This window comes from Salvelinus alpinus, chromosome 5, assembly GCF_045679555.1.
Source record: "Salvelinus alpinus chromosome 5, SLU_Salpinus.1, whole genome shotgun sequence".
In the NCBI taxonomy this organism is placed as follows: Eukaryota; Metazoa; Chordata; class Actinopteri; order Salmoniformes; family Salmonidae; genus Salvelinus; species Salvelinus alpinus.
Genome location: NC_092090.1, coordinates 21,341,903 through 21,365,038, shown reverse-complemented (window position 1 = coordinate 21,365,038; position 23,136 = coordinate 21,341,903). Strand labels below are relative to the sequence as shown.

General features: G+C 41.2%; 3 protein-coding genes across 6 annotated transcripts in view; 1 reads left to right on the top strand and 2 right to left on the bottom strand.

Annotated features, from left to right (window-relative positions):
- Positions 1-713: 713 nt before the first annotated feature.
- LOC139575710 (guanosine-3',5'-bis(diphosphate) 3'-pyrophosphohydrolase MESH1-like) lies at positions 714-3,554 on the bottom strand. The gene is made up of 4 exons (XM_071400943.1): positions 3,272-3,554; positions 2,555-2,610; positions 2,106-2,346; positions 714-1,120 (listed from the first exon to the last, which is right to left on the bottom strand). Exons 1-4 carry the CDS (start codon positions 3,381-3,383, stop codon positions 990-992), a joined length of 540 nt encoding a protein of 179 aa, XP_071257044.1. The 5' UTR covers positions 3,384-3,554; the 3' UTR covers positions 714-989.
- Positions 3,555-9,395: 5,841 nt separating this feature from the next.
- Positions 9,396-12,724, bottom strand: LOC139575707 (rheacalcin-1-like). The gene is made up of 2 exons (XM_071400938.1): positions 12,588-12,724; positions 9,396-12,313 (listed from the first exon to the last, which is right to left on the bottom strand). The coding sequence occupies exon 2, from the start codon at positions 10,023-10,025 to the stop codon at positions 9,702-9,704; it is 324 nt and encodes a 107-aa protein (XP_071257039.1). The 5' UTR covers positions 10,026-12,313; positions 12,588-12,724; the 3' UTR covers positions 9,396-9,701.
- Positions 12,601-23,136, top strand: part of vps33b (VPS33B late endosome and lysosome associated) — a 102,591-nt gene continuing 92,055 nt past the window's right edge. Inside the window, exons 1-24 of one of the 4 annotated variants that reach the window (XM_071400918.1) lie at positions 12,607-12,856; positions 13,872-14,016; positions 14,348-14,428; positions 14,560-14,621; positions 14,985-15,034; positions 15,645-15,712; positions 15,808-15,853; positions 15,940-16,034; positions 16,259-16,363; positions 16,704-16,794; positions 17,031-17,108; positions 17,328-17,401; positions 17,504-17,590; positions 17,843-17,933; positions 18,514-18,588; positions 18,700-18,764; positions 19,193-19,247; positions 19,353-19,399; positions 19,808-19,940; positions 20,801-20,874; positions 21,749-21,850; positions 21,953-22,028; positions 22,172-22,291; positions 22,678-23,046. In XM_071400918.1, coding sequence (XP_071257019.1) covers positions 13,921-14,016; positions 14,348-14,428; positions 14,560-14,621; positions 14,985-15,034; positions 15,645-15,712; positions 15,808-15,853; positions 15,940-16,034; positions 16,259-16,363; positions 16,704-16,794; positions 17,031-17,108; positions 17,328-17,401; positions 17,504-17,590; positions 17,843-17,933; positions 18,514-18,588; positions 18,700-18,764; positions 19,193-19,247; positions 19,353-19,399; positions 19,808-19,940; positions 20,801-20,874; positions 21,749-21,850; positions 21,953-22,028; positions 22,172-22,291; positions 22,678-22,757 — 1,851 coding nt within the window. In that variant the 5' untranslated portion in view covers positions 12,607-12,856; positions 13,872-13,920 and the 3' untranslated portion in view covers positions 22,758-23,046. Of the gene's footprint in view, positions 12,857-13,028; positions 13,159-13,871; positions 14,017-14,347; positions 14,429-14,559; positions 14,622-14,984; positions 15,035-15,644; positions 15,713-15,807; positions 15,854-15,939; positions 16,035-16,258; positions 16,364-16,703; positions 16,795-17,030; positions 17,109-17,327; positions 17,402-17,503; positions 17,591-17,842; positions 17,934-18,513; positions 18,589-18,699; positions 18,765-19,192; positions 19,248-19,352; positions 19,400-19,807; positions 19,941-20,800; positions 20,875-21,748; positions 21,851-21,952; positions 22,029-22,168; positions 22,292-22,677; positions 23,047-23,136 lie in introns of those variants that run through there. The other 3 variants (XM_071400915.1, XM_071400917.1, XM_071400919.1) reach the window with 3 other exon arrangements.

Genomic DNA, 23,136 nt, shown 5'->3' with positions numbered 1-23,136 from the left:
TGCCCATCTTCAGACAAAATCTAAAACCCTACCTCTTCAATAATCCTAATTTTTTTATTGGGGATAAATATGACATTTATTTTCACTACCCCATCTTTGATTGTCAGTATTATTGATACAAAAGGCAACTGATGCAATGTAGGTGATAAAACAAATATCAGAATTCAGATGAATCCTGCAAACTATGATTTACAAAAGTAACTGTGCTGAAAAAGTTTAAAGTTTGTGCTTTTCTAAGAACTAATTTCTGTGTTCTATTCATGTGTTTTTTCTAATAACCGTTTTCTATGTTCATGCAAGTGACTGACTGAACAAATCCTCACTATCAGTAGCTGCAATTTGGCAGTACGCCCAGACCTTTGTTTTGAGAACAAAAGATCTCAGTTTCAAGGTCTCGGCTTAGAGAGAAGAAGCCTTGAGGTATTGGTCTGTCACATGTTATGAACCAGTATTGGTCGGTCACATGAATGAAACAAAACGGTAATGATGAATTAATTATGCTAAATCATCATAACTTGTCTGTGTATAGCCATATATAAGACAACAGTTGGGACTGCCCCAGTAGAGCTCCTGATTGACATGTGTACTATAGTGCATTGAGTTGGTTGGAACCTCTCCAGCACGCTGATAATAAAGGATGATTAATTTAAGATTGACTTAGTGTCCCTGGTGGTCATTTCCATGACATGGTGGTGAATTTCCACAACATAACCTTTCATCTTTACAAAATGATGCATACCATTGCTTTATTCAATATGAGAAAACTCAAGGTGACATTGATGCTTTGCCAGTTCTACAGACAATGTATGCAAATTACTCTAGAATGAATAATAAATTACCCATGAAAATAAATCCTTATGAGAGCTAAGAGTTTATTCGATGGAGAAGGCTCCTAATATGAAGACAATTTTTTTTCACATGAACTCTTTACAAAAGTGTGCATCAAGAGTTGCTCTGTTGTGCCACCCTGTGTCAGAAGTAGAGAGGTGTCAAAGCTCAACCCCCCTCTGCTTGAAGAGCTCCTCTAGGTGTCTCTCCAGTGCTGGGTTGGTCCCCCTCAGTCCTCTCACTACCTGGGCTGACCACACAAAGTACTCCTGAACACGCTCTGCCGACCAACCTGGCAACCACAATACAGATTTAAATATAAGATATGGGACGGGGTAAAGAGAGGGACAGTCAGACAACCAGAGAGGGAAGTAAGTAAAGAGAAGCAACGAGCCAGAGAGAGAGTTAGAAAATAAAGATCAGTTTCCCCAGTTCAGAGAAGTTAGTCATTGAAGTTGTTAGGTTTATGTCCCATCCTGCATCCTGATTTACCAGCTTCTAACCACTAGATGGTGCTGCTCTTGCTATTATTTATTTTTTTAAGAATCAGTCACTCACATTTCTGGCACAAATCCAATGCAAGTCAATGGTACCTATATTAGCATTTCCACACAGTAACATTGAGTTACACAATATATATATTTTTAGATACTTTAGGATTTGGACATGACGCTTGAAAATGCTAATAAAGATACCATTCCCATGCATTGGATGTGCCAAAAATGCTAAAAAGTTAGCATTTGAAATGGTGGATAACAAAACCAAAGCATGGATTGCTGTCATACCTTGTCCATCGACTGCTTAGTCATTTAAGTTTACTTCTGACAACATTTACCATCCCGCAGTAGCGGCCATGATTTAGCAGCGGATGCATATAGCAGACAAGCTGACATGTCATGTCTCAAAATCAATATCCATCTTACCTCTATTGTTTTACGTCCTGTGGATTCGGGAAGATCGATGACTAGTTCAACAGAAAAGTGAGCCTGTCAGGTAATTAACTCCCACACAGCTTCTAGCCTAGTTAACGCAATGCTGTGCAATTGTCATTATTTTGACCACTTTCTCTCTGGCCTCCATTGACTTAGGCACACAAATTTTGGCCATCCTACAAGGGTAAAAACTCCAATAACCTTTGAATGGTAAAATGGGGTTTATATGATAGTGAAATGGGGTTTGGACCATTGGTTCTCTCATAGGATAACCAACAAAATTAACATATTTTACACAGAGGGTCCAAATATGCTTTTTGGATTGGACACCCTACAATCAATCACCTGTGGGTGTGCAGCGGTTCAGGTCCCTCAGGTTGTACAGTTTGTCAGCCAGTTTGACCAGTTTGGCCTGGTGGCTGGAGTGAGGTGCATGCTCCACCTGCTGACGCTTCCTCTCCTGCTTGGGTAGCGCCTTGTTGTCTGTCACTTCCTGAACGATTCGAGCCACCGTTTGCCCAAAGATGGCCTGTAGCTCTCCTATGCTGGTGTCAGTGTCCTCCACTGTGTCATGGAGCAAAGCTGCCTGCAGACAGTTGGAAAACACAAATATCGGTCATGACCTTCCTGTTAACACAAACTCGTAACACAAATGTTGAATGTTTTCTTGAGCTTAACATTGCCCATTGACTTGTCTATACTTAATATAACTTCATTCCGATTTAAAATATTGCCCTCCAGGAACAAGCATGCAAGAAAGTATTTTGAGTTTGTCTGATACATAAAACACTTACTTGCAGAACTTCAATGTCTGTGATCCCACCTTCATGGCTCAGGATCCTTGCCACTCCTGCAAAATTATAAACACGGCAAATGTAAATGCAGATATCCATGCACTGAAGTCCGAGTAGTGAGAGGTATTGCTAAGGACCTCTCTCAATAATGGACTAGAGGCTAACGTTACTCCTTATAGTCCAAGGACCTTGCATGTTTAGAGGCAAATTGGCCCTTGCAGCCAAAACCACCAAATACTCAAACTAAACATGAATCAATTCTCAATTACAGTATATTTCTAGAAACAAACTTTTATATCAAAAATAATTTCCCAAATGTACACTGTACACTGTTTTAACAGGTTAACACAGATGCATCTGACAGCATCTTTCAGTGACAACAGATGCAGACAGCTAATTAGCACATGAACGCCTCTGTCTTCAGTAAACAAGCGCTGTACCATGGAGATAAGACTGTGTGGGAGCACTTACCCTAAAAAAGGTGTGTAGTACTTTAACCTTTTGTGTTATATTTTTTGAAATGTCTAGCTAATATGAAATATATGTTCCTTGTGTTTTAGCGTTCAGAACAAGCGTCGGGGCTCTTAACAAAACTTCCCCGGTCAGAAGATACTAGCTATCATCAATAGGCGCTAATGGCAGCTAGTTAGGTCCTTAAGCCATTCATAGACGCTAACTAGTTAGCATCTGTTAAGATTGTTTTTATAACAACTGTACCAATTGGGTGGTTGATTAATGGCGTTTGTTCCGCGTCTTTACGTCGTTGATTGCGGTGCTTTTCAGCAGCGAAGTTGACAGTCTCCAACAGAATAACCGATTCTGAACTCATGCTGTAAAAGTAGTTACTAACACACTACAGACGGCACATTATTACTAACGTTTGTTCGCAGATCGCACCGGTCATTTGTGCGTCAGTGCCTTCTCTTTAAATGTCCGTAGTCAGACAAAGTCTCGCAACATCCCATCCGCTTCTACAGAAGCACGGGTAACATATTGCATTGGGATAAAATGTGTGCGTCCTTGCGAAACAATATGAATACGATTGAGCCTTACCTTTATATATATATATTTATATATATATATTTTTTTAGCAGTATTCCTTTCTAGGGAGTTTTTCCTAGCCACCGTGCTTCTACACCTGCATTGCTTGCTGTTTGGGGTTTTAGGCTGGGTTTCTGTACAGCACTTTGAGATATCAGCTGATGTAAGAAGAGCTTTATAAATACATTTGATTTGATTCATAATAGAGCATAAATCAATACTTAGTCCTCATGTCCATGTGTTCATTAGAGACAAGAACGTTTTTGCATAAAGTCCACATTATGAGCAGGGGTTTGTTTGAATGTCATGATCAGGGGCTGGATTTGTCTAGGAAGCAGAGACTTGTGGACATGTGGATGAATGGGTAGGCTACCCCCAGTAGTACCTACCAGGCCTGGGCTGGGGGAAAGCTGCCCCACTGCCCCGCCCACCACCTCCGCTGTGCGACCCTGATCAGAGAGGTAGAGCACTGGCGAACAAGGGACTGACGGGAGAGAAGGAACTTTATCTGCTGCGTAAAGTGATTTGGTATGTCATCATGTGAGACCCAATCATTGATCCAAATCAGGAAAAATCTATACCAAAAGGTTGTAATAGACTTATGATTCTAAAAATATTGTATTTTTATTGTCAGAAAGAAGTTGCAAAAATGTAATAGTTTGCCCCCAAAAAATGATCAACTTGATCAGTATTTTGGCATCAAAAACATGTATTTTAGACATCTTTTTTGTGTGTGTTTTCCTATGTAAGGAGGACATCTAAATAGTTTTTAATAGTATTTTGTTTGACCTTTCTGGTTACATTTGAAAAGATAACCAAATACTTCCTTTGCCTACCCTGCCTTTCTAAAGGTCTTCGAAAGCCAAGTTAACAAACAGATTACCGACCATTTCGAATCCCACCGTACCTTCTCCGCTATGCAATCTGGTTTCAGAGCTGGTCATGGGTTCACCTCAGCCACGCTCAAGGTCCTAAACGATATCATAACCGCCATCGATAAGAGACATTACTGTGCATCCGTATTCATCGACCTGGCTAAGGCTTTCGACTCTGTCAATCACAACATTCTTATTGGCAGACTCAACAGCCTTGGTTTCTCAAATGATTGCCTCGCCTGGTTCACCAACTACTTCTCTGATTCAGTATGTCAAATCGGAGGGCCTGTTGTCCAGACCTCTGACAGTCTCTATGGGGGTGCCACAGGGTTCAATTCTCGGGCCGACTCTCTTCTCTGTATACATCAATGATGTCGCTCTTGCTGCTGGTGATTCTTTAATCCACCTCTACGCAGACGACACCATTCTGTATACCTCTGGCCCTTCTTTGGACACACTGTGTTAACTAACCTCCAGATGAGCTCAAATGCCATACAACTCTCCTTCCGTGGCCTCCAACTGCTCTTAAATGCAAGTAAAACGAAATGCATGCTCTTCAACGGATCGCTGCCCGCACCTGCCGCTGCACCTGCCCGCCCGTCCAATATCACTACTCTGGACGGTTCTGACTTAGAATATGTGGACAACTACAAATACCTAGGTGTCTGGTTAGACTGTAAACTCTCCTTCCAGACTCACATTAAACATCTCCAATCCAAAATTAAATCTAGAATCGGCTTCCTATTTCACAACAAAGCATCCTTCACTCATGCTGCCAAACATACCCTCGTAAAACTGACCATCCTACCGATCCTCGACTTCGGCGATGTCATTTACAAAATAGCCTCCAACACTCTACTCAACAAATTGGATGCAGTCTACCACAGTGCCATCCATTTTGTCACCAAAGCCCCATATACTACCCACCACTGTGACCTGTACACTCTCGTTGGCTGGCCCTCGCTTCATACTCGTCGCCAAACCCACTGGCTCCAGGTCATCTACAAGTCTCTGCTAGGTAAAGCCCCGCCTTATCTCAGCTCACTGGTCACCATAGCAGCACCAAACTGTAGCACGCACTCCAGCAGGTATATCTCACTGGTCAACCCCCAAAGCCAATTCTTCCTTCGGCCGCCTCTCCTTCCAGTTCTCTGCTGCCAATGACTGGAACGAACTGCAAAAATCACTAAAGCTGGAGACTCTTATCTCCCTCACTAGCTTTAAGCACCAGATGTCAGAGCAGCTCACAGATCACTGCACCTGTACATAGCTCATCTGTGAATAGCCCATCCAATCTACCTCATCCCCATACTGTATTTATTTATTTATCTTGCTCCTTTGCACCCCAGTATCTCTACTTGCACATTCATCTTCTGCACATTCTACCATTCCAGTGTTTAATTGCTATATTGTAATTACTTCACCACCGTGGCCTATTTATTGCCTTACCTCTCTTATCCTACCTCCTTTGCACATGCTGTATATAGATTTTTCTACTGTATTATTGATTGTATGTTTGTTTATTCCATGTGGAACTGTGTTGTTGTATGTGTCGAACTGCTTTGCTTTATCGGCCAGGTCGCAGTTGCAAATGAGAACTTGTTCTCAACGAGCCTACCTGGTTAAATAAAGGTGAAATAAAAAAAATAAAAATAAAAATAAAAATGAATGGGCATCAATGGCAGTTTGTAGCAGTAATACTAGTAGTAATAGGAGTTGGTCAAACATTTGAATCAGTAATGTTGCTCTAATATTATAAATTACTTTACACCTGCCTTCTGTTACCTATATCCTCTCACAGGTTCTATCAAAAGTCCAGCACTGCACCAGCAAAACACTCCAACACTGTTTTGCTAGCACAGACTGGAATATGTTCCGGGATTCATCCAATGGCATTGAGGAGTATACCACTTCAGTCATCGGCTTCATCAATAAGTGCATTGACAACGTCGTACAGGGCCTTGCAAAAGTATTCATCCCCCTTGGCGTTTTTCCTATTTTGTTGCATGACAACCTGTAATTTAAATGGATTTCTATTTTGATTTCATGTAACGGACATAAACAAAATAGTCCAAATTGGTGAAGTGAAATTTTAAAAAATAACTTGTTTAAAAAAATTCTAAAAACGGTAAAACGGAGAAGTGGCGCATGCATATGTATTCACCCCCTTTGCTATGAAGCCCCTAAATAAGATCTGGTGCAAAAAATTACCTTCAGAAGTCACATAATTAGTTAAATAAAGTCCACCTGTGTGCAGTCTAAGTGTCACATGATCTTTTACACGATCTCAGTATATATACACCTGTTCTGAAAGGCCCCAGAGTCTGCCACACCACGAAGCAAGGGGCACCACCAAGCAAGCAGCACCATGAAGACCAAGGAGCTCCCCAAAGAGGTTAGGGACAAAGTTGTGGAGAAGTACAGATCAGGGTTGGGTTATAAAAAAATATCTGAAACTTTGAACATTCCATGGAGCACCGTTAAATCCATTATAAAAAAAATGGAAAGAATATGGCACAACAACAAACCTGCCAAGAGAGGGCCACCCACCAAAACTCATGTACCAGGCAAGGAGGGCATTAATCAGAGAGGCAACAAAGAGATCAAAGATATCCCTGAAGGAGCTGCAAAGCTCCACAGCTGAGATTGTAATATCTGCACATAGGACCACTTTAAGCCGTACACTCCACAGAGCTGGGATTTACGGGAAGAGTGGCCAGAAAAAAAGCCATTGCTTAACAACCTTTCGGGTGTTTGCCCGAAAGGCATGTGGGAGACTCCCCAAACATATGGAAGAAGGTACTCTGGTCAGATGAGACTAAAATTGAGCTTTATGGCCATCAAGAAAAACGCTATGTCTGTCGCAAACCCTCTCATCACCCGAGAACACCATCCCCACAGTGAAGCATGGTGGTGGCAGCATCATGCTGTGGGGATGTTTTTCCATTGGCAGGGACTGGGAAACTGGTCAGAATTGAAGGAATGATGGATGGCACTAAATACAGGAAAATTATTGAGGGAAACCTGTTTCAGTCTTCCAGAGATTTGAGACTGGGACAGAGGTTCACCTCCAGCAGGACAATGACCCTAAGCATACTGCTAAAGTAACACTCGAGTGGTTTAAGGGGAAACATTTAAATGTCTTGGAATGGCCTAGTCAACGCCCAGACCTCAATCCAATTGAGAATCTGTGGTATGACTTAAAGTTTGCTGTACACCAGCAGAACCCATTCTACTTGAAGGATCTGGAGAAGTTTTGCCTTGAAGAATGGGCAAAAATCCCAGTGGCTAGATGTGCCAAGTTTATAGAGACATACCCCAAGAGACTTGCATCTGTAATTGCTGCATAAGGTGGCTCTACAAAGTATTGACTTTGGAGGGGTAAATATTTTGCATCTTCAAAGTGGTAGGCATGTTGTGTAAATCAAATGATACAAACCCCCCAAAATTCCAGGTTGTAAGGCAACAAAATAGGAAAAATGCCAAAGGGGTGAAAACCTTCGCAAGCCACTGTACATATCCCAACCAGAAGCCATGGATTACAGGCAACATCCGCATCGACCTAAAGGCTAGAGTTGCCGCTTTCAAGGACCGGGATACTAATCCGGACGCCTATAAGAAATCCCGCTATGCCTTCAGACAAACCATCAAACAAGCAAAGTGTCAATACAGGATTAAGATTGAATCCCACTACACTGGCTGTGACGCTTGTCGGATGTGGCAGGGCTTGAAAACTATTACGGACTACAAAGGGAAACCTAGACTCAAGCTTCCCAGTGACGCGAGCCTACCAGACGACCTAAATGCCTTTTATGCTCACTTCGAGGCAAGCAACACTGAAGCAGGCATGAGAGCACTAGCTGTTCTGGATGACTGTGTGATAATGCTCTTGGTAGCTGGTGTGAGCAAGACCTTTAAACAGGTCAACATTCACAAAGCCGCGGAGCCAGATGGATTACCAGGACGCTACTCAAAGCATGCACGGACCAACTGGCAAGTGTCTTCACTGACATTTTCAACCTCTCCCTGACCGAGTCTGTAATACCTACATGTTTCAAGCAGACCACCATAGTCCCTGTGCCCAAGGAAGCGAAGGTAACCTCTCCCTCAATGTGATCAAGACAAAGGAGCTGATCATAGACTACAGGAAAAGGCGGGCCGAACAGGCCCCTATTAACATCAACGGGGCTGTAGTGGAGCGGGTCGAGAGTTTCAAGTTCCTTGGTGTCCACATCACCAACGGTCTATCATGTTCCAAACACACCAAGAGAGTCGTGAAGAGGGCACGACAAAACCTTTTCCCCCTCAGGAGACTGAAAAGATTTGGCATGGGTCCCCAGATCCTCAAAAAGTTCTACAGCTGCACCAGCAAGAGCAACCGGACCGGTTGCATCACCGACTGGTATGGCAACTGCTCGGCATTTCACCATAAGGCGCTACAGAGGGTAGTGCGTATGGCACAGTACATCACTGAGTTAAGTTAATATTCATCTATAATCTCTGGTGTACAATATCAGTAACACAACAACAACAACAACAAAGCGATACACAAGGACACTTCCCAGACAACAAGTTTACCAGATCACCGTCTGTCTCTCCGTCCCCCTCCTTCCGTACCTTCTCTCTCTCCCTCCTTCTGTCCAAGTTTCCCAGATCACCATCTGTCTCTCCATCCCCCTCCTTCCGTACCTTCTCTCTCTCCCTCCTTCTGTCCAAGTTTCCCAGATCACCATCTGTCTCTCCATCCCCCTCCTTCCGTACCTTCTCTCTCTCCCTCCTTCTGTACTCCCCCCTTCCCCCCTTTTTTAACAAAAATAAATCTGTTTTTCATTCTGTTGACGATGAATCAAAGGGGAAAACTGACAGGATTTTTTTTTAAAGTCAACCTGAAGGAATTTCCTAATTTCTTATTTTTTTTACCCTACCTAAATCGAATGACATGGTTACATTTTTTATTTTTCATTCCCAACTTAATTAAATCAAAACCTAACATTGAACTGATATCTGTGCCCATTAGTCTGGTCTTTGTACTCACAAATCACACACTATTATAACCACAGCATCTATAGGTACAATAATAGTAGACTATTGTAGGAAACACACACCCAATAGGTTTATATGCACCAACAAGTAAATAGAGTGAATAATCAATCACAGCATTAACTAGTAATAAATAGAGAGCATACATAGATGATCATATCTACTACAATAATATCTCTCTCCTCTGGGGCTCACGCTCTGTAGCAGAGGAAGTTGATCCTCTCCTCACAGTTCCTGGTTCCCCAGGGCTCTTCATCCCTGGTCAGGGTCCCACAGTGGAGGTATTGGGCGGGGCAGTGGGGCAACTTCCCGCCAGTCCAGGCCTGGTACTCCAGCTGGTCCCCGTTCACCCACAGCCATTCTCTGGCCAGGAAGATCAGACCCGTCCACACATGGTCCGTCTGTGTGCCCTCCATCTTGCTCTGGGCCTGGAGATGTTCAGTCTCAGAGAGCAGGCTGGGGAGGTCGGTGTAGTGATCCCTGCAGTACTCCAGAGCCTCCTCCCACATCTTCATCTCCTGAACCAGTAGCAGAAGGAGAATTGCCAAAAGCACGGCGCATCAAGCCACGTCATTACCATGGCAACAGTCTTCATTACTATCATGATCATCTGGCTCTCCTGACCCCCAAAACCTAAATTCTGGGTTCTCTCCTCCTGACCATCTGTTGGCTCCTTAGTATCTATAGATTTCTCTGGTTGCTGATGAAGGCCAGGTCAGTGTAATGTTCACGGCAGTATAGCTGAGTCTCTGACCAGATTCATGGATTACTGACAGTAGTAATCTCTTTGCAGACCAGAGACCACTGCACACAGATCAGTGATGAGGCGCCCAGTGAAACTGCTCATCATTTTTATGATGCCCCAGTGCTTAAGAGTGTGGAGTGGAGCCCACCCTGGGTTGTGACTAGATGGTATACAGCTACGGTCCCTGCTGCTGCTCTTATGACCACCAGGACCTTTCTTTAATCACGTGTACCCCAGCCATCAATCAGTGTGCTTCCTATATTCACCTGAACACACAGGCTACCAATTAGTAGGGATGGAGGAAAAAAGATAGGTAGAGTATCACAATATTAATGTTGCTTCATTTATATCGGCAGGCAGCTTAGTGGTTAGAGCGTTGGAATAGTAACCCGAAAGGTTGCAAGCTCGAATCCCCGAGCTGACAAGGTAAAAATCTGTCGTTCTGTCGTTCTGCAATCCGTCATTGAAAATAAGAATTTCTCCTTAACTGACTTGCCTAGTTAAATGAAGGTCAAATAAAATATTGATACTGTAACTCCAAGTATCGAATTATTATTTTATTTAGTATTCTTGTTTGTTAAAGTTAGCTGTCGTTAGTAAGGTTTACCTGCGCCAAAATGTAGCTATTAATCATCCTACAGCTAGTTGCCCATCTACTTTAGAAATGTTTTAAATGGTTAGCCAACATGTTTTGAGCACTTTTACATGCAAAACTTATTTTCTCACGGCTTTCTCTTGTCCAGCAGTGTGGTTGGAACCCCTAATGGCAATAAAATTGCAGTATTGAATCAGAATACATATAGAATTGTGATACGTATAGAATCACACTGCATATCGTATTAGCACCTACGTACCATGATATATCATATCGTGAGGTCTCTGGCAATTTCCAGCCCTAACAATTAGATGCCTATTCTCACCTGTTCACAAGTGGACCAGGACCACCTGTCAGAACTTTCCTAACTCAACATGTGCACACACACACACCAACAACACACTCCTCTTACCTAAACAGGAAGACTGTAGTCAAATAACTTGTGTATCTTCTAAGTAAACTCTACCCAAAAAGATGGAAAATGTCAGATGGAGAAGGACAGTAACCAAAGCTTGCATGTAAATATTAATTTGGGCTTATCCAAGCTTTTGGCAGCTGCTGATGACCCTTCAGCACACACTCTAACCTTCATTTAAGCTTAAAAATATAAATAAACTCAGCAAAAAAAGAAACAGGACCCCGTCTTTCAAAGATAATTCGTAAAAATCCAAATAACTTCACAGATCTTCATTGTAAAGGGTTTAAACACTGTTTCCCATGCTTGTTCAATGAACCATAAACAATTAATGAACATGCACCTCTGGAACAGTCGTTAAGACACTAACAGCTTACAGACGGTAGGCAATTAAGGTCACAGTTATGAAAACTTAGGACACTAAAGAGGCCTTTCTAATGACTCTGAAAAACACCAAAATAGAAATAAGCTATTTTTTCTGATTCATCCACCACAGTACCCAATTGTCATACTTGAGTAAAAGTAAAGATACCTTAAAAGAAAATGACTCAAGTAAAGGTGAAAGTCACCCAGTAAAATACTACTTGAATAAAAGTCTAAAAGTATTTGGTTTTAAATATACTTAGGAATCAAAATTAAAAGTAAAAGGTATAAATAATTTAAAATTCCTTATATTAATCAACTGACTGCACAATGTTTTTTAAATATTTTTTTATACGGAAAGCCAGTTGCACACCTCAACAGTCAGACATAATTTACAGGTGGGCTGGCAGTCTTTTGACCACTTCATGACAGCCTGTCATGAAGCAAGGCCTGGAGTGATGGTTGTTTTTAGACTTGCAGCTGCTGCCACCATGTCTGCTTGGTGCTCCGAGGCCGAATGTGTTGACTGCAGACTGGGCCTCCTCTCTGCCCCACTCATGGACCTGCCGCAGGTGACGAGGTAGGTGAATGACGGTGACTTGACAGCCATCCACCGGAGACCTCTTTCATCCTCTCCTTTGTGTTTTGTGTTTGTTTTCCTTTCTTTTGAGTCTTTGGTCCACACCTGTAAACATATTATTGACAACAAAGAAGAGAACATGGTTATGATGGAGATGGGTGATGATGTTGGAATTAAGATGAGGAAGGTTTGCTCTGCTAGGGACCTGGTGCATCTAAATGGTCAAAAGAGGATCTTCAGGATAAAGGAAAGAAACATGGTGAGTGCTGGATGCTGCCAACTTGGTATTTGCTTTTTTTTAAATCCAGTTTTCCACCACATTAGTACGAATGATTTTTATATAGCTACATCGTTAGGTAATGGGGAAAGGCTACGGTACCTATTGGATAGTTGGTTTCTTTAGGGTCTTTAGTCCGTTGATCTTGGTGGTTTTCAGCAGAAAATGTCACCGTCTCCAACAATATAACCGAATCTGAACTCCTAGTAGCAAGTTGCATACATTAAACAGTAAAGTGCATTGACTAGACACAGTTCTCCAAACAGTTTTTCTCTCCAGTCATGTCTTGAGATACGGTGCCCTCTATTTACTTGTTCGTAGTGAAACAAAGATTCGCAACATCACATCCGCACATCCGGAAACAAACCAAGGTAATGTACCTAGCTAGCTAAAATTGATAGAGCATTTTTGTTTATTTTACATTTTTAAATCGTCTAAATCGTCCTATAACCTATACAGTAACGGTATATACATTTGGTTTTAATGACTGTCGTCGTCCTTATTGCCATATACAGTTAATCATGGTGTGACTACTAAATCAGCTGATAACTACAGTATGCTAACGTTAGCTCTCGAAAACCCTTCTCTGTATGTTGGTTTTCAGGGGTTCAGGTGTTACACCCGCATTTGTCTCAATGTAAACAAAAATTCGACGCTCTGTTTTAACGTTTAGGTAAGTAAATAATAATCGCGTTCAAACAGGTTTTCGAAACGTATATTTAATTTCAGTGAGAAATAATTGTATATACACTATACTGTAGCTGGCCCGGTTCCACGATTAGCCAAAAGGGGGATTACCCCCTCAGTTGAAACTTGTGCCCCTTCAGTTTTTGTTGTAATGTCCCTATATAAAAATATTTTAAAAAGTTATAACAATTGAGTGACAGGTTGGCACAAAATCTGTATCTCTGCTGCACTGTGTCAGCACAATGGACAGAGCCCACTGCCGTGTGTGTGTGTGTGTGTGTGTGTGTGTGTAGGGGCACCTGGTCTCAGATAATGTCTTATTATTTTGTATTTAAATCAGAGACATTCCATTTAGTATGATATGTTATATTTCGTATGGTATGCATTAATTTGTGGATGTCCATCAACCATTTCGTATGATATTTGACAAATTAGAATTCATATTATATTTTATGAATTTGCAAAACGTATAATATATTACGAATTTGCAATATGTATATTATGTTACGAATTCTAGCTAGGTGGCTAACGTTAGCTAGCTCGTTGTCATTGTGAAGCTACCCACTCGGCAATTAAGTCAATTCAATGTCTATTCCACGTTGGTTCAATTTAATGTAATTGAAATGACGTGGAAACAGTGTTAATTCAACCAGAGTGTGCCCAGTGGGTAGCCCATCACAGCTGGATTGTATTTTCCAGGGAGGTGAATGGTTGGGCAGGTGTGCTACTCTGTTCCACCTCAGGCCCCATGGCTCACAGTGTCAGGAGAGATGCCCCTGAGCTCCCTGACTTCTCTCTGCTCAAGAGGTTGGCCAGGGACCAGCTCATTTACCTACTGGAACAGGTAGGACTACTCCACTCATCTTCCCCCCACTCAGGTTATCAATTGTCTTGGTTCTCAGTATCCACAAGTACTCACACAAGTCATGGATCCTATTAAAGTTGTAAAGCCTGGGTCAGTTTCCCAGACAGTCCTGGTCCTGGACTGAAAATCTGTTTCAATTGAGATTCTATAGGCTAAATCTGTGTCTGGGAAACCGTCCCTCTATGTTTCTATAATGTATATTAGTCTCTACTGCTGGTAGCAATCCTAAATTCCTCTTTCTGGGGATTGATTAGGTATATTCATCATCCTCATTATCGTCATACTGCATTTTTACTCCCCTGGTTTAAAGCTACCTGGGAGGAAGGACCTGTTCATTGAGGCAGATTTGTTGAGCCCCCTGGACCGCATTGCTAATGTCATAACACTAAAGGTACATGTCATTGTTATGTTTCTGAATATTGCTGTATACCATATTGATTATGCCTGTCCTTACATATATCAGTTTACCAGGTTACAATGAGGTTCAGTCCTATACAATCTTTGTGACCCTTCTCCTTGTAGCAACATGATGTGGACAAGCTTTACAAAGTGGAATACAAACCCATTGTCAGCACCTCAGATCAGTAAGTAGCAAATCCTATTGTAGTTCCATAGATCTGCTTCTCTTTTATTGTCTTGGAGGAACAAGTAACACAGCCATAACAATGTTGTAACACAGCCATAACAATGTTGTAACACAGCCATAACAATGTTGTAACACAGCCATAACAATGTTGTAACACAGCCATAACAATGTTGTAACACAGCCATAACAATGTTGTAACACAGCCATAACAATGTTGTAACACAGCCATAACAATGTTGTAACACAGCCATAACAATGTTGTAACACAGCCATAACAATGTTGTAACACAGCCATAACAATGTTGTAACACAGCCATAACAATGTTGTAACATAGCCTTAATAATGTGCCTTCCTTGACAGACTATGCTTCCTGATCCGCCCAAGAATAAAAACTGTCAAGTGGATATGTGGTAAGTAGAATGGTGGCACCCTGATATTGAAAATCTGCTGATTCATATTGTATTTCATTAAAGTGTAATTGTTGGGATGCCAATGCAGTGAAAGATTAAGTTAGCAACGCTATTCCCTTCCTGAGAAATGAATTACTGTCGTCCCAGACTTTGAAATGCCTTGTCTTTTCTGGATCAGTGGTATTATTGACAGTGCTTCTGGAGTACGTTGTGTTACTGTGCAAACAAAGGCTTCTGAATTAATGTCCTTGATCGGGAAGACAATGAGGGAAATCACTCTGTTATGAGTTTGATTTATTCTTGCTCACAAATAAACTGAAGAAATGCAGAATTTACATGACTAATAATTGCAAAACACTAATTTAAATACATAACTAATTTAAATACATAACACATTACATAAATAGAATACAGAACACTTGAAACATTACAGGATATTTTTTAGAATGGAAATTGAAATTGGGGGGGGAAGCATTTAAGAGGTAGAGTTATTATACAGTCTGACAGCAGTGAGTAGAGTGCCGTTTCGCAGGTGGTTCGTACGGGCAGTTATACAGGACACTTCGTGGCTGTTTCTTATGCCCACTGACAAATTGGTTTCCTTTTCCAGATGTGGTCAATACAGACAAAGCATTTGGGAGATTCAGAAGATACAAGATTATATTTAGCCCTCAGAAGGTGATTATTATGTGCTTAGTGTATACTTTCTGCAATAAAACAATTATATTTATTTTCTTTGCTCATTCTTCTCTCGCTTTCCATGTCTGTTACAGTTTTATGCATGCGAGAACCTTTTGGAGGAGCAGGGAATCTTTGGTGGTAGGTGTCTTTTAAAATTTCATATTCATATTTTGGTATTCCAGATGTTTGAATGTTAACAGACACTTTTTCACTCCTTTGTGAAGATGTGACTACTGACGAGTGGTCATTCTACCTCCTGCCCCTGGACGATGACATCATTAGCTTGGAGCTTCCGGAATTCTTCAGAGACAACTTCCTGGTAATGATAGACAGTAGTGCTGACGGGAGCTGTATTTAGGAATATCAGTCCCACTTTATGATGCAAAAATTATGTATTTACATGTAGTTGCATAAGCATGTACAGTGTAATAACAAATTAGTAACACATTTTGACATATAACTAACAACCTAGCACTGAGACTAGCATGGTTATATTCATAGTGCTAATTATTTTTCTAACACGCATGACCTGTGTGTCCACAGGAGGGAGACCAGCGCTGGGTGAGAACAGCGGGTAGTGCCCTGCATCTCCTACACTCTGTCTACGGCCCCTTCTCTAAGGTGTATGGGATCGGACGATGCTCCAAGGTAAGATCAGCTCAGTACATCAACACTCTTTAATGTACTTTTGTATACCGCAATTCAGTGTTTAGCTGCCTTGTATACTGAATTAAAACTAAACTAAAATACATCTGGGATTATGATTCTAGATGGTACTGAATGAATTATTTACTATGGGTGCCAGTCTGTTTATGCTTCAGCCAACCAGTCTTTGTCTTGTTCATCAAGGTAGAGCTGTATGTTGTTGAATGCAGACACAGTCAGAAAGCAGCACCGGTACAGATGATTTAGATTTTCAAACACCATGATTTAGATGAGATTCATAGAGTAAGTGTTAACAGTATGTCTGGTCTCTTGCCCGGTTCAGATGGCGTATGAATCGTGGAGGGAGCAGGTGGAGGAGGGGGAACAGAGAGCGCGTCAAGCGGAGATCGGAAATGTGTTTCTCATTGACAGAGGTAGATCTTTCTTGAACTGTGAATCACGGCAGTTGTGACGTTTGTCTTATTTTTTGCTCTCATTTTTTGACATTTTAAATATGCTATTGGATAATGGCGTTATTATTCATTCTCACGGACTAACGTATGAAAATGTGGATTTTGAATGGAATTCTCTTTTAAATATAACAATAGGGTGATACGTGTCATAATAATAGTTGATATCATACTAATGTTTTTTCTCATTCTCTTTGCAGATGTGGACCTTGTGACTCCTCTGTGTTCCCAGGTTGTCTATGAAGGACTTGTGGATGATATTTTCAGAATTAAATGTGGTAAGCAATGATATTTGCTCTGATTACAGTCTCTACTTTGAAATAGCTATACTGCAAATAATGTGGTCTTTATATATTGTGTCCTAGTCAAGGACCACACACACACTGAAGCCTCTTATTGCTGTATACCATTACAGTTGCAATAAGATCTTAATGCCATTTTATGCATTGTATGTCCATTGTCTGTATGGAATTATAATCCATCACTTTGTCCTATAGGATGTGTGGAGTTTGGTCCAGATGTCACCTCCTCTGACAAGAGTATAAAAGTGATGCTAAACTCTCAAGATAAGGTTGGCCTTTTAGAAGTATAACACGGTTGAATTGATATCATTTCCCCTCCACTGGCTTAAGGATGACAGTCTCACTGGAATTTGTGTGTGTTTCTCTCTCAGGTTTTTAACGAGATCAGGAACGAGCATTTCTCCCAGGTGTTTGGCTTCCTAAGTCAAAAGGCCCGAAACCTCCAGACTGCATATGATGTGAGTGTTTCATTCTGACCATATTTACATCTCTATGGGCCTTTGTGCTTCCAATTGATTTGTTTGCCTTTATTTGCTAGGTATGGTAAGCTGATTGACAGCACATTTATAATTTACAACAATGCCCCCCTGGTGAAGTGTTGCCCTGCGTGGATGCATCATATTTGTCTTAAATGTTCTCTTATAGCTTTCTTTACATCAAAGAGTAGAAGTTTGACGATTATTCATCTCTCTCCGTCTCTGTCATTACAGAAGCGTAGTGGAATGGACATTAAACAGATGAAGACGTTTGTGTCGGAGGAGCTGAAAGGGTTAAAACAGGAGCATCGGCTCCTCAGTTTGCGTGAGTATTGAGTCTCTACTTCCCCAGAGTCAGATGAATTGGTTGAGACCATTTTTATGTCTGTGTGCATTTTGAAGGAAGTTGTTAACTGGTGTTAGTGCAATTTATATTTAGTTTTTATTTAACTTGGCAAGTCAGTTAAGAACAAATTCTTATTTACAATGACGGGCTACACCGGCGAAACCCTCCCCTAACCCGGACGACGCTGGGCCAATTGTGTGCCGCTCTATGGGACTCCCGGTCACGGCCGGTTTTGATACAGCCTGGGATCGGACCCGAGTCTGGAGTGACGCCTCCAGCACTGCGATGCAGTGCCTTAGACCGCTGCTGTGCCTCTCAGGATCCTATGAATGAATGGAAGTCTATGGTAACCGCTAGTATTTTATTAGATACCAAAGACTTTGTCATTGCGCTAATACTAGTTAACATTGGCTCGCGAAACTACCTCTAACTTCCTTCATACTAGATGTAGAGACATACAAATGGTATCCATGAGTTCATCAGACTGTGAGGAAGTAGATAAAGGGCTTCATTGCAAAAATCCCAAAGTATCCCTTTAAAAAGACATGTCTCTCTTCAGATATTGGTGCCAGTGAGTCGATGATGAAGAAGAAAACGAAACAGGACTTCCAAGAGCTGTTGAAGACAGAGCACTGTAATATTAATTACATAGGCTGTACTGTACTTTGAGGCATATGTTTTTTCCCCATATGAATCCCATTTCCTGCATTGCATAATAACTGATACTTATTTCCCCACCCGACAGCCTTACTTGAGGGGTTTGAAATACGTGAATGTATTTCCTACATAGAGGAGCATATCAATAGACAGGTAAGATTGTCTGGAAGATAATGGTACCATAGAAATATAATGAATAGAAAGGGTGTCTCCATTCAAGTCAATGATGTCATAATGGGTGGACTGGCAGCCATTCTGAGTGTACCCATGAGTTTACCAGTCAAATTGCCAGGGTTAGAGCTTCCAAATCCGCTCTATTCATTATATTTCTATGAATGGTACATGCATACAGGTAATCATAGTGCTAAATCGGCCCAATAAGATTTATATTGCAGGTTGTATTCATCAATCATCCTGGCACATAATTGTTCTCTCCAACCACATCAAACTGTAAACCTTGTTGCCAGGGACTACACTGGAGGAAGCTATCATCCACCTTATTGTGTTATCATCCACCTTAATGTGTTATCATCCACCTTAATGTGTTATCATCCACCTTAATGTGTTATCATCCACCTTAGGTCTCTATGGTGGAAAGTATGAGACTCCTTTGTCTGCTGTCTCTCACAGAAAACGGTGAGTCGTCACAGAGATGTTTTTTAACCAAACACATGAAAATATAATTGATCTCATGATAAGATTCTTAGTCCTTTTAAATCAGCTGTTTATATTTTCCTTCAGGCCTCCTTCCCAAAGATTATCGGTCATTAAAAGCCCAGTTTCTACAGGTGGGTTCTGCTATCATAGGTATTGTTTTAAATTATATCTAGTACTGGTTGGGAAAAACTGGTTGCAATGATGTCAGGCTGACATCTTTTGTGATGTCATGTTGTGTACTGGTTGGAAAAAAATATTTTTTGGTACAAATCTTTTTAGTGACCAGAAAAATATGACCTCTCCCAGTCCCAGATATCTTGATGTTGTCAGGAAAAAAAGACATCTATACAACCAACCATTTTACAACCATAAAATGATGACATCCCAGGCCAAATTTTGCCCGCTAGTGTGTTACTGTGTTACACCGTCAGTGTAATGTGCATTTAGACTGGATTAATTCTGTATCTTTGTATTTCCATTGTTGTTTTGTTGGAGCCTTTTCCTTGTTACATAGTTCTCTGTCCTATTTTCTCTCTCAGAGTTATGGCATTGAACACCTACTGACGTTTTCCAACCTGAAGCAGCTAGGCCTGCTGGTGGAGCAGCAGCCTGGAGAGACCCTCACTGTCATGGAGAGCAGAGTGGGCAAACTGGTCAACGACAAAACCGCAGGTCAGATACAGGCTGGTCCCAATACCGTTACTGTATTTAATACAGGCTGGGCCCCAATACCGTTACTGTATTTAATACAGGCTGGGCCCCAATACCGTTACTCTATTTAATACAGGCTGGGCCCCAATACCGTTACTATATTTAATACAGGCTGGGTCCCAATCCCGTCACTATATTTAATACAGGCTGGGTCCCAATCCCGTCACTATATTTAATACAGGCTGGGTCCCAATACCGTCACTATATTTAATACAGGCTGGGTCCCAATACCGTTACTGTATTTAATACAGGTTGGGTCCCAATACCGTTACTCTATTTAATACAGGCTGGGCCCCAATACCGTTACTATATTTAATACAGGCTGGGTCCCAATACCATCACTATATTTAATACAGGCTGGGTCCCAATACCGTCACTATATTTAATACAGGCTGGGTCCCAATACCGTCACTATATTTAATACAGGCTGGGTCCCAATACCGTTACTGTATTTAATACAGGCTGTGTCCCAATACCATTACTGTATTTAATACAGGCTGGGTCCCAATACCATTACTGTATTTAATACAGGCTGGGTCTCAATGCCGGTACCGTATTTAATACAGACTGGGTCCCAATACCGTTACTGTATTTAATACAGGCTGGGTCCCAATACAGTTACTGTATTTAATATAGGTTGGGTCCCAATACCATTACTGTATATAACTACTTTGTTTTTCTCCTCGTTACCTTTCCTAAGTGACCACCACTAATTGATGAAATGTCTGAATAGGTTTCTCTATGTTACTTTAGAGTCCTGACAATGACAAGATGCTCTGCAAAATATCAGCACTTGAACCTTTCAACATGTTCTATTTTAGGAAAGCTGACTGATGCCTTCTCCTCCCTGGCCAAGAAGAGCAATTTCCGTGCCTTGGGCAGGAGGCTCAATCTGGTATGTAGTCTTTTAATTTAATGAACAACCTAATTACCATATTAAAAACATACCCATGTATTGAGTTACTTTAACTTCATGAAATTTCACTAAACATTATAGGGCGGATTTGTGTACACAGATTAAGCCTAATCCTGGATTCTCCATTAAACTTTGTTTTTAGTTCAGGACTAGGCTGGGAAAGGGCCAGGAAACTCGACCTAAAACAGGGGTTCCCAAACGTTTTTGGCCCTATTTTGACATAAATAAAAAGTTGACCCCACCATGTCAAAAAACTGATGTAATCAACGGCAAATGTTTACTTTTTACATTTTGGCTATGACAGTCTATTATAAATCAGTTTGCCATTACTTTTGTCAGTATTTCAATCTGAAGGAAATATGGTTTGAAGTGACTAAAATGCACCAGGAAAGGTTTAAGTTCAGAAGATCATCAGGCAACAATGTTGTCTGATCTTCAGTTTGATTTAGTGCCTAGTCTTGTCCCGTCTGTTCTAATGAGTCCTGCGTGGCTTGCGAGCATTGTGGAGGGAAACAGAAGATACATACGTGTTCCTGAGAGTCTAATCTTACAGTAATGAGGTCATAATATTTTGTATCTTGAACCATTTAAAAGATTGAGCCACATTTGTAGGAAGAAAACAGAAACCGCTCTGTTTATTACAACTGTATCTAGAGGCTACCGGAGGTTACTGACGAAACCCTGGTTCTAAGAACCAAGAGTGATTTTCTTTATATATATATATTTTTTAAGTTTCTCTCGGGACCCCATTTTCAAATCACGACCCCTAGTTTGGGAAACACTGCCCTAAAATAACTCCATAACCAAACAGTATTGCAATGAAACCGGATGTCCTTGCTATATCTATATCAAGGTGCCCAAGTCAGATGAAGAGTATGACCTCCGTGTCCCTCGAGACATGGCCTATATCTTCAGTGGAGCCTACATTCCTTTGAGCTGCAAACTCATCGAACAGGTAGGTGGACTCCAATATGAATGAACTCATGGATACTAAGACAGAAGTGTGGTTTCAATTAGTGATAAAATAAAAATTATTCTGCTTGTGCTACGTCTGCAGGTATTGGAGCGTGATGGCTGGACAGGGCTCGAGGAAGTCACCCGCATGCTCAACGGACATGAATTTGCAGTCACAGGTAAGACAAGTGGGCTTGACATTGACACTGAAATGTATGTAAAAGGCACTTTTGAATGGAAAGTCCATAGAGGAAAAGGGAACACAGAGCATTCCAGTTCTTTATTTTCTCTCGCTCTCTACCTCCCCCCTCTCTCTCAGCAGGTAGCAACGGATCAGACGCAAGGGTGAAAACCGATTCCCAGCGTATCATCCTAGTCATGTTCCTGGGTGGGTGCACCTTCTCAGAGATCTCAGCACTACGCTTCCTGGGCAGAGAGAAAGGTAAGGAAGGCTTTATATTGGGATTCTGGAGGGTGGTGGTACTAGAAACTTAACAGTGTGCCAATGTAGGGAACAGCAGAAGTCTTGAGAGGTGGGCCAGTAACCAGAGGGTTGCCGGTTCGAATCCCAAAGCTGACAGGGAAAATGTAGAGGGTGTGAGCTAAGGAAAGATATATTCATGCCCCTATTTCTACCTCTATTTCTCCTAGGTCATACATTTATTGTGGTGACTACATAGTTTACAATACATGTTTTATATAGGTCAAGCGGGTTCTACATATTACTTTGTACCATTGAAAAAGAGATATTGGCTCTCAATTGGGATTCTCTGTATAAATACAAGTTGAATAAAAGTGGATAATGTGTTCTCTCTATGGTGTTTCTAGGTCTTAAATTCATTGTGGTGACCACAGCTATCACAAACAGTGCCAGACTTCTGGAGTCTATGTTGGACAACCATGCATGAGTCTTTCTATCATTGCCAATGGAAGCATCCAGCTTGTGGTCCAAGACATCATGGGGACAAATACAGATGACTATTTGGACAATTTGGATCTACAATATGACAACAAACTACTTGTTTGCACCTATTATTCAGAGTCTTGTATTGGAAGCAGTCACTGTCTAGGCTAGATCTGGTTCAGAATTTTTTTATTGACGTTGGAATATATTCCATCATAGTGCTATACCAACTGCAAAAGGTGTACAAAGAATGTTGTTTTCTTTACACAGTACAAAATAAATATTACGTTTTATTTGTTGTCTGCGATTTATAATAAATTATATTTATGAATCTTACGATATCAAATACCTGTAGTTAAATAAACAATGACGTCTCTGTACAG

Excerpts from the sequence above, each read along its gene's own strand:
- LOC139575710 (XM_071400943.1), bottom strand. The coding sequence starts at position 3,383 with ATGAGTTCAGAATCGGTTATTCTGTTGGAGACTGTCAACTTCGCTGCT. Across the intron at positions 2,611-3,271 it reads ATTAATCAACCACCCAATTG|GAGTGGCAAGGATCCTGAGC; the intron begins GTACAGTTGTTA and ends ATAATTTTGCAG. Across the intron at positions 2,347-2,554 it reads CAGACATTGAAGTTCTGCAA|GCAGCTTTGCTCCATGACAC; the intron begins GTAAGTGTTTTA and ends AACTGTCTGCAG.
- LOC139575707 (XM_071400938.1), bottom strand. The coding sequence starts at position 10,025 with ATGAAGATGTGGGAGGAGGCTCTGGAGTACTGCAGGGATCACTACACC.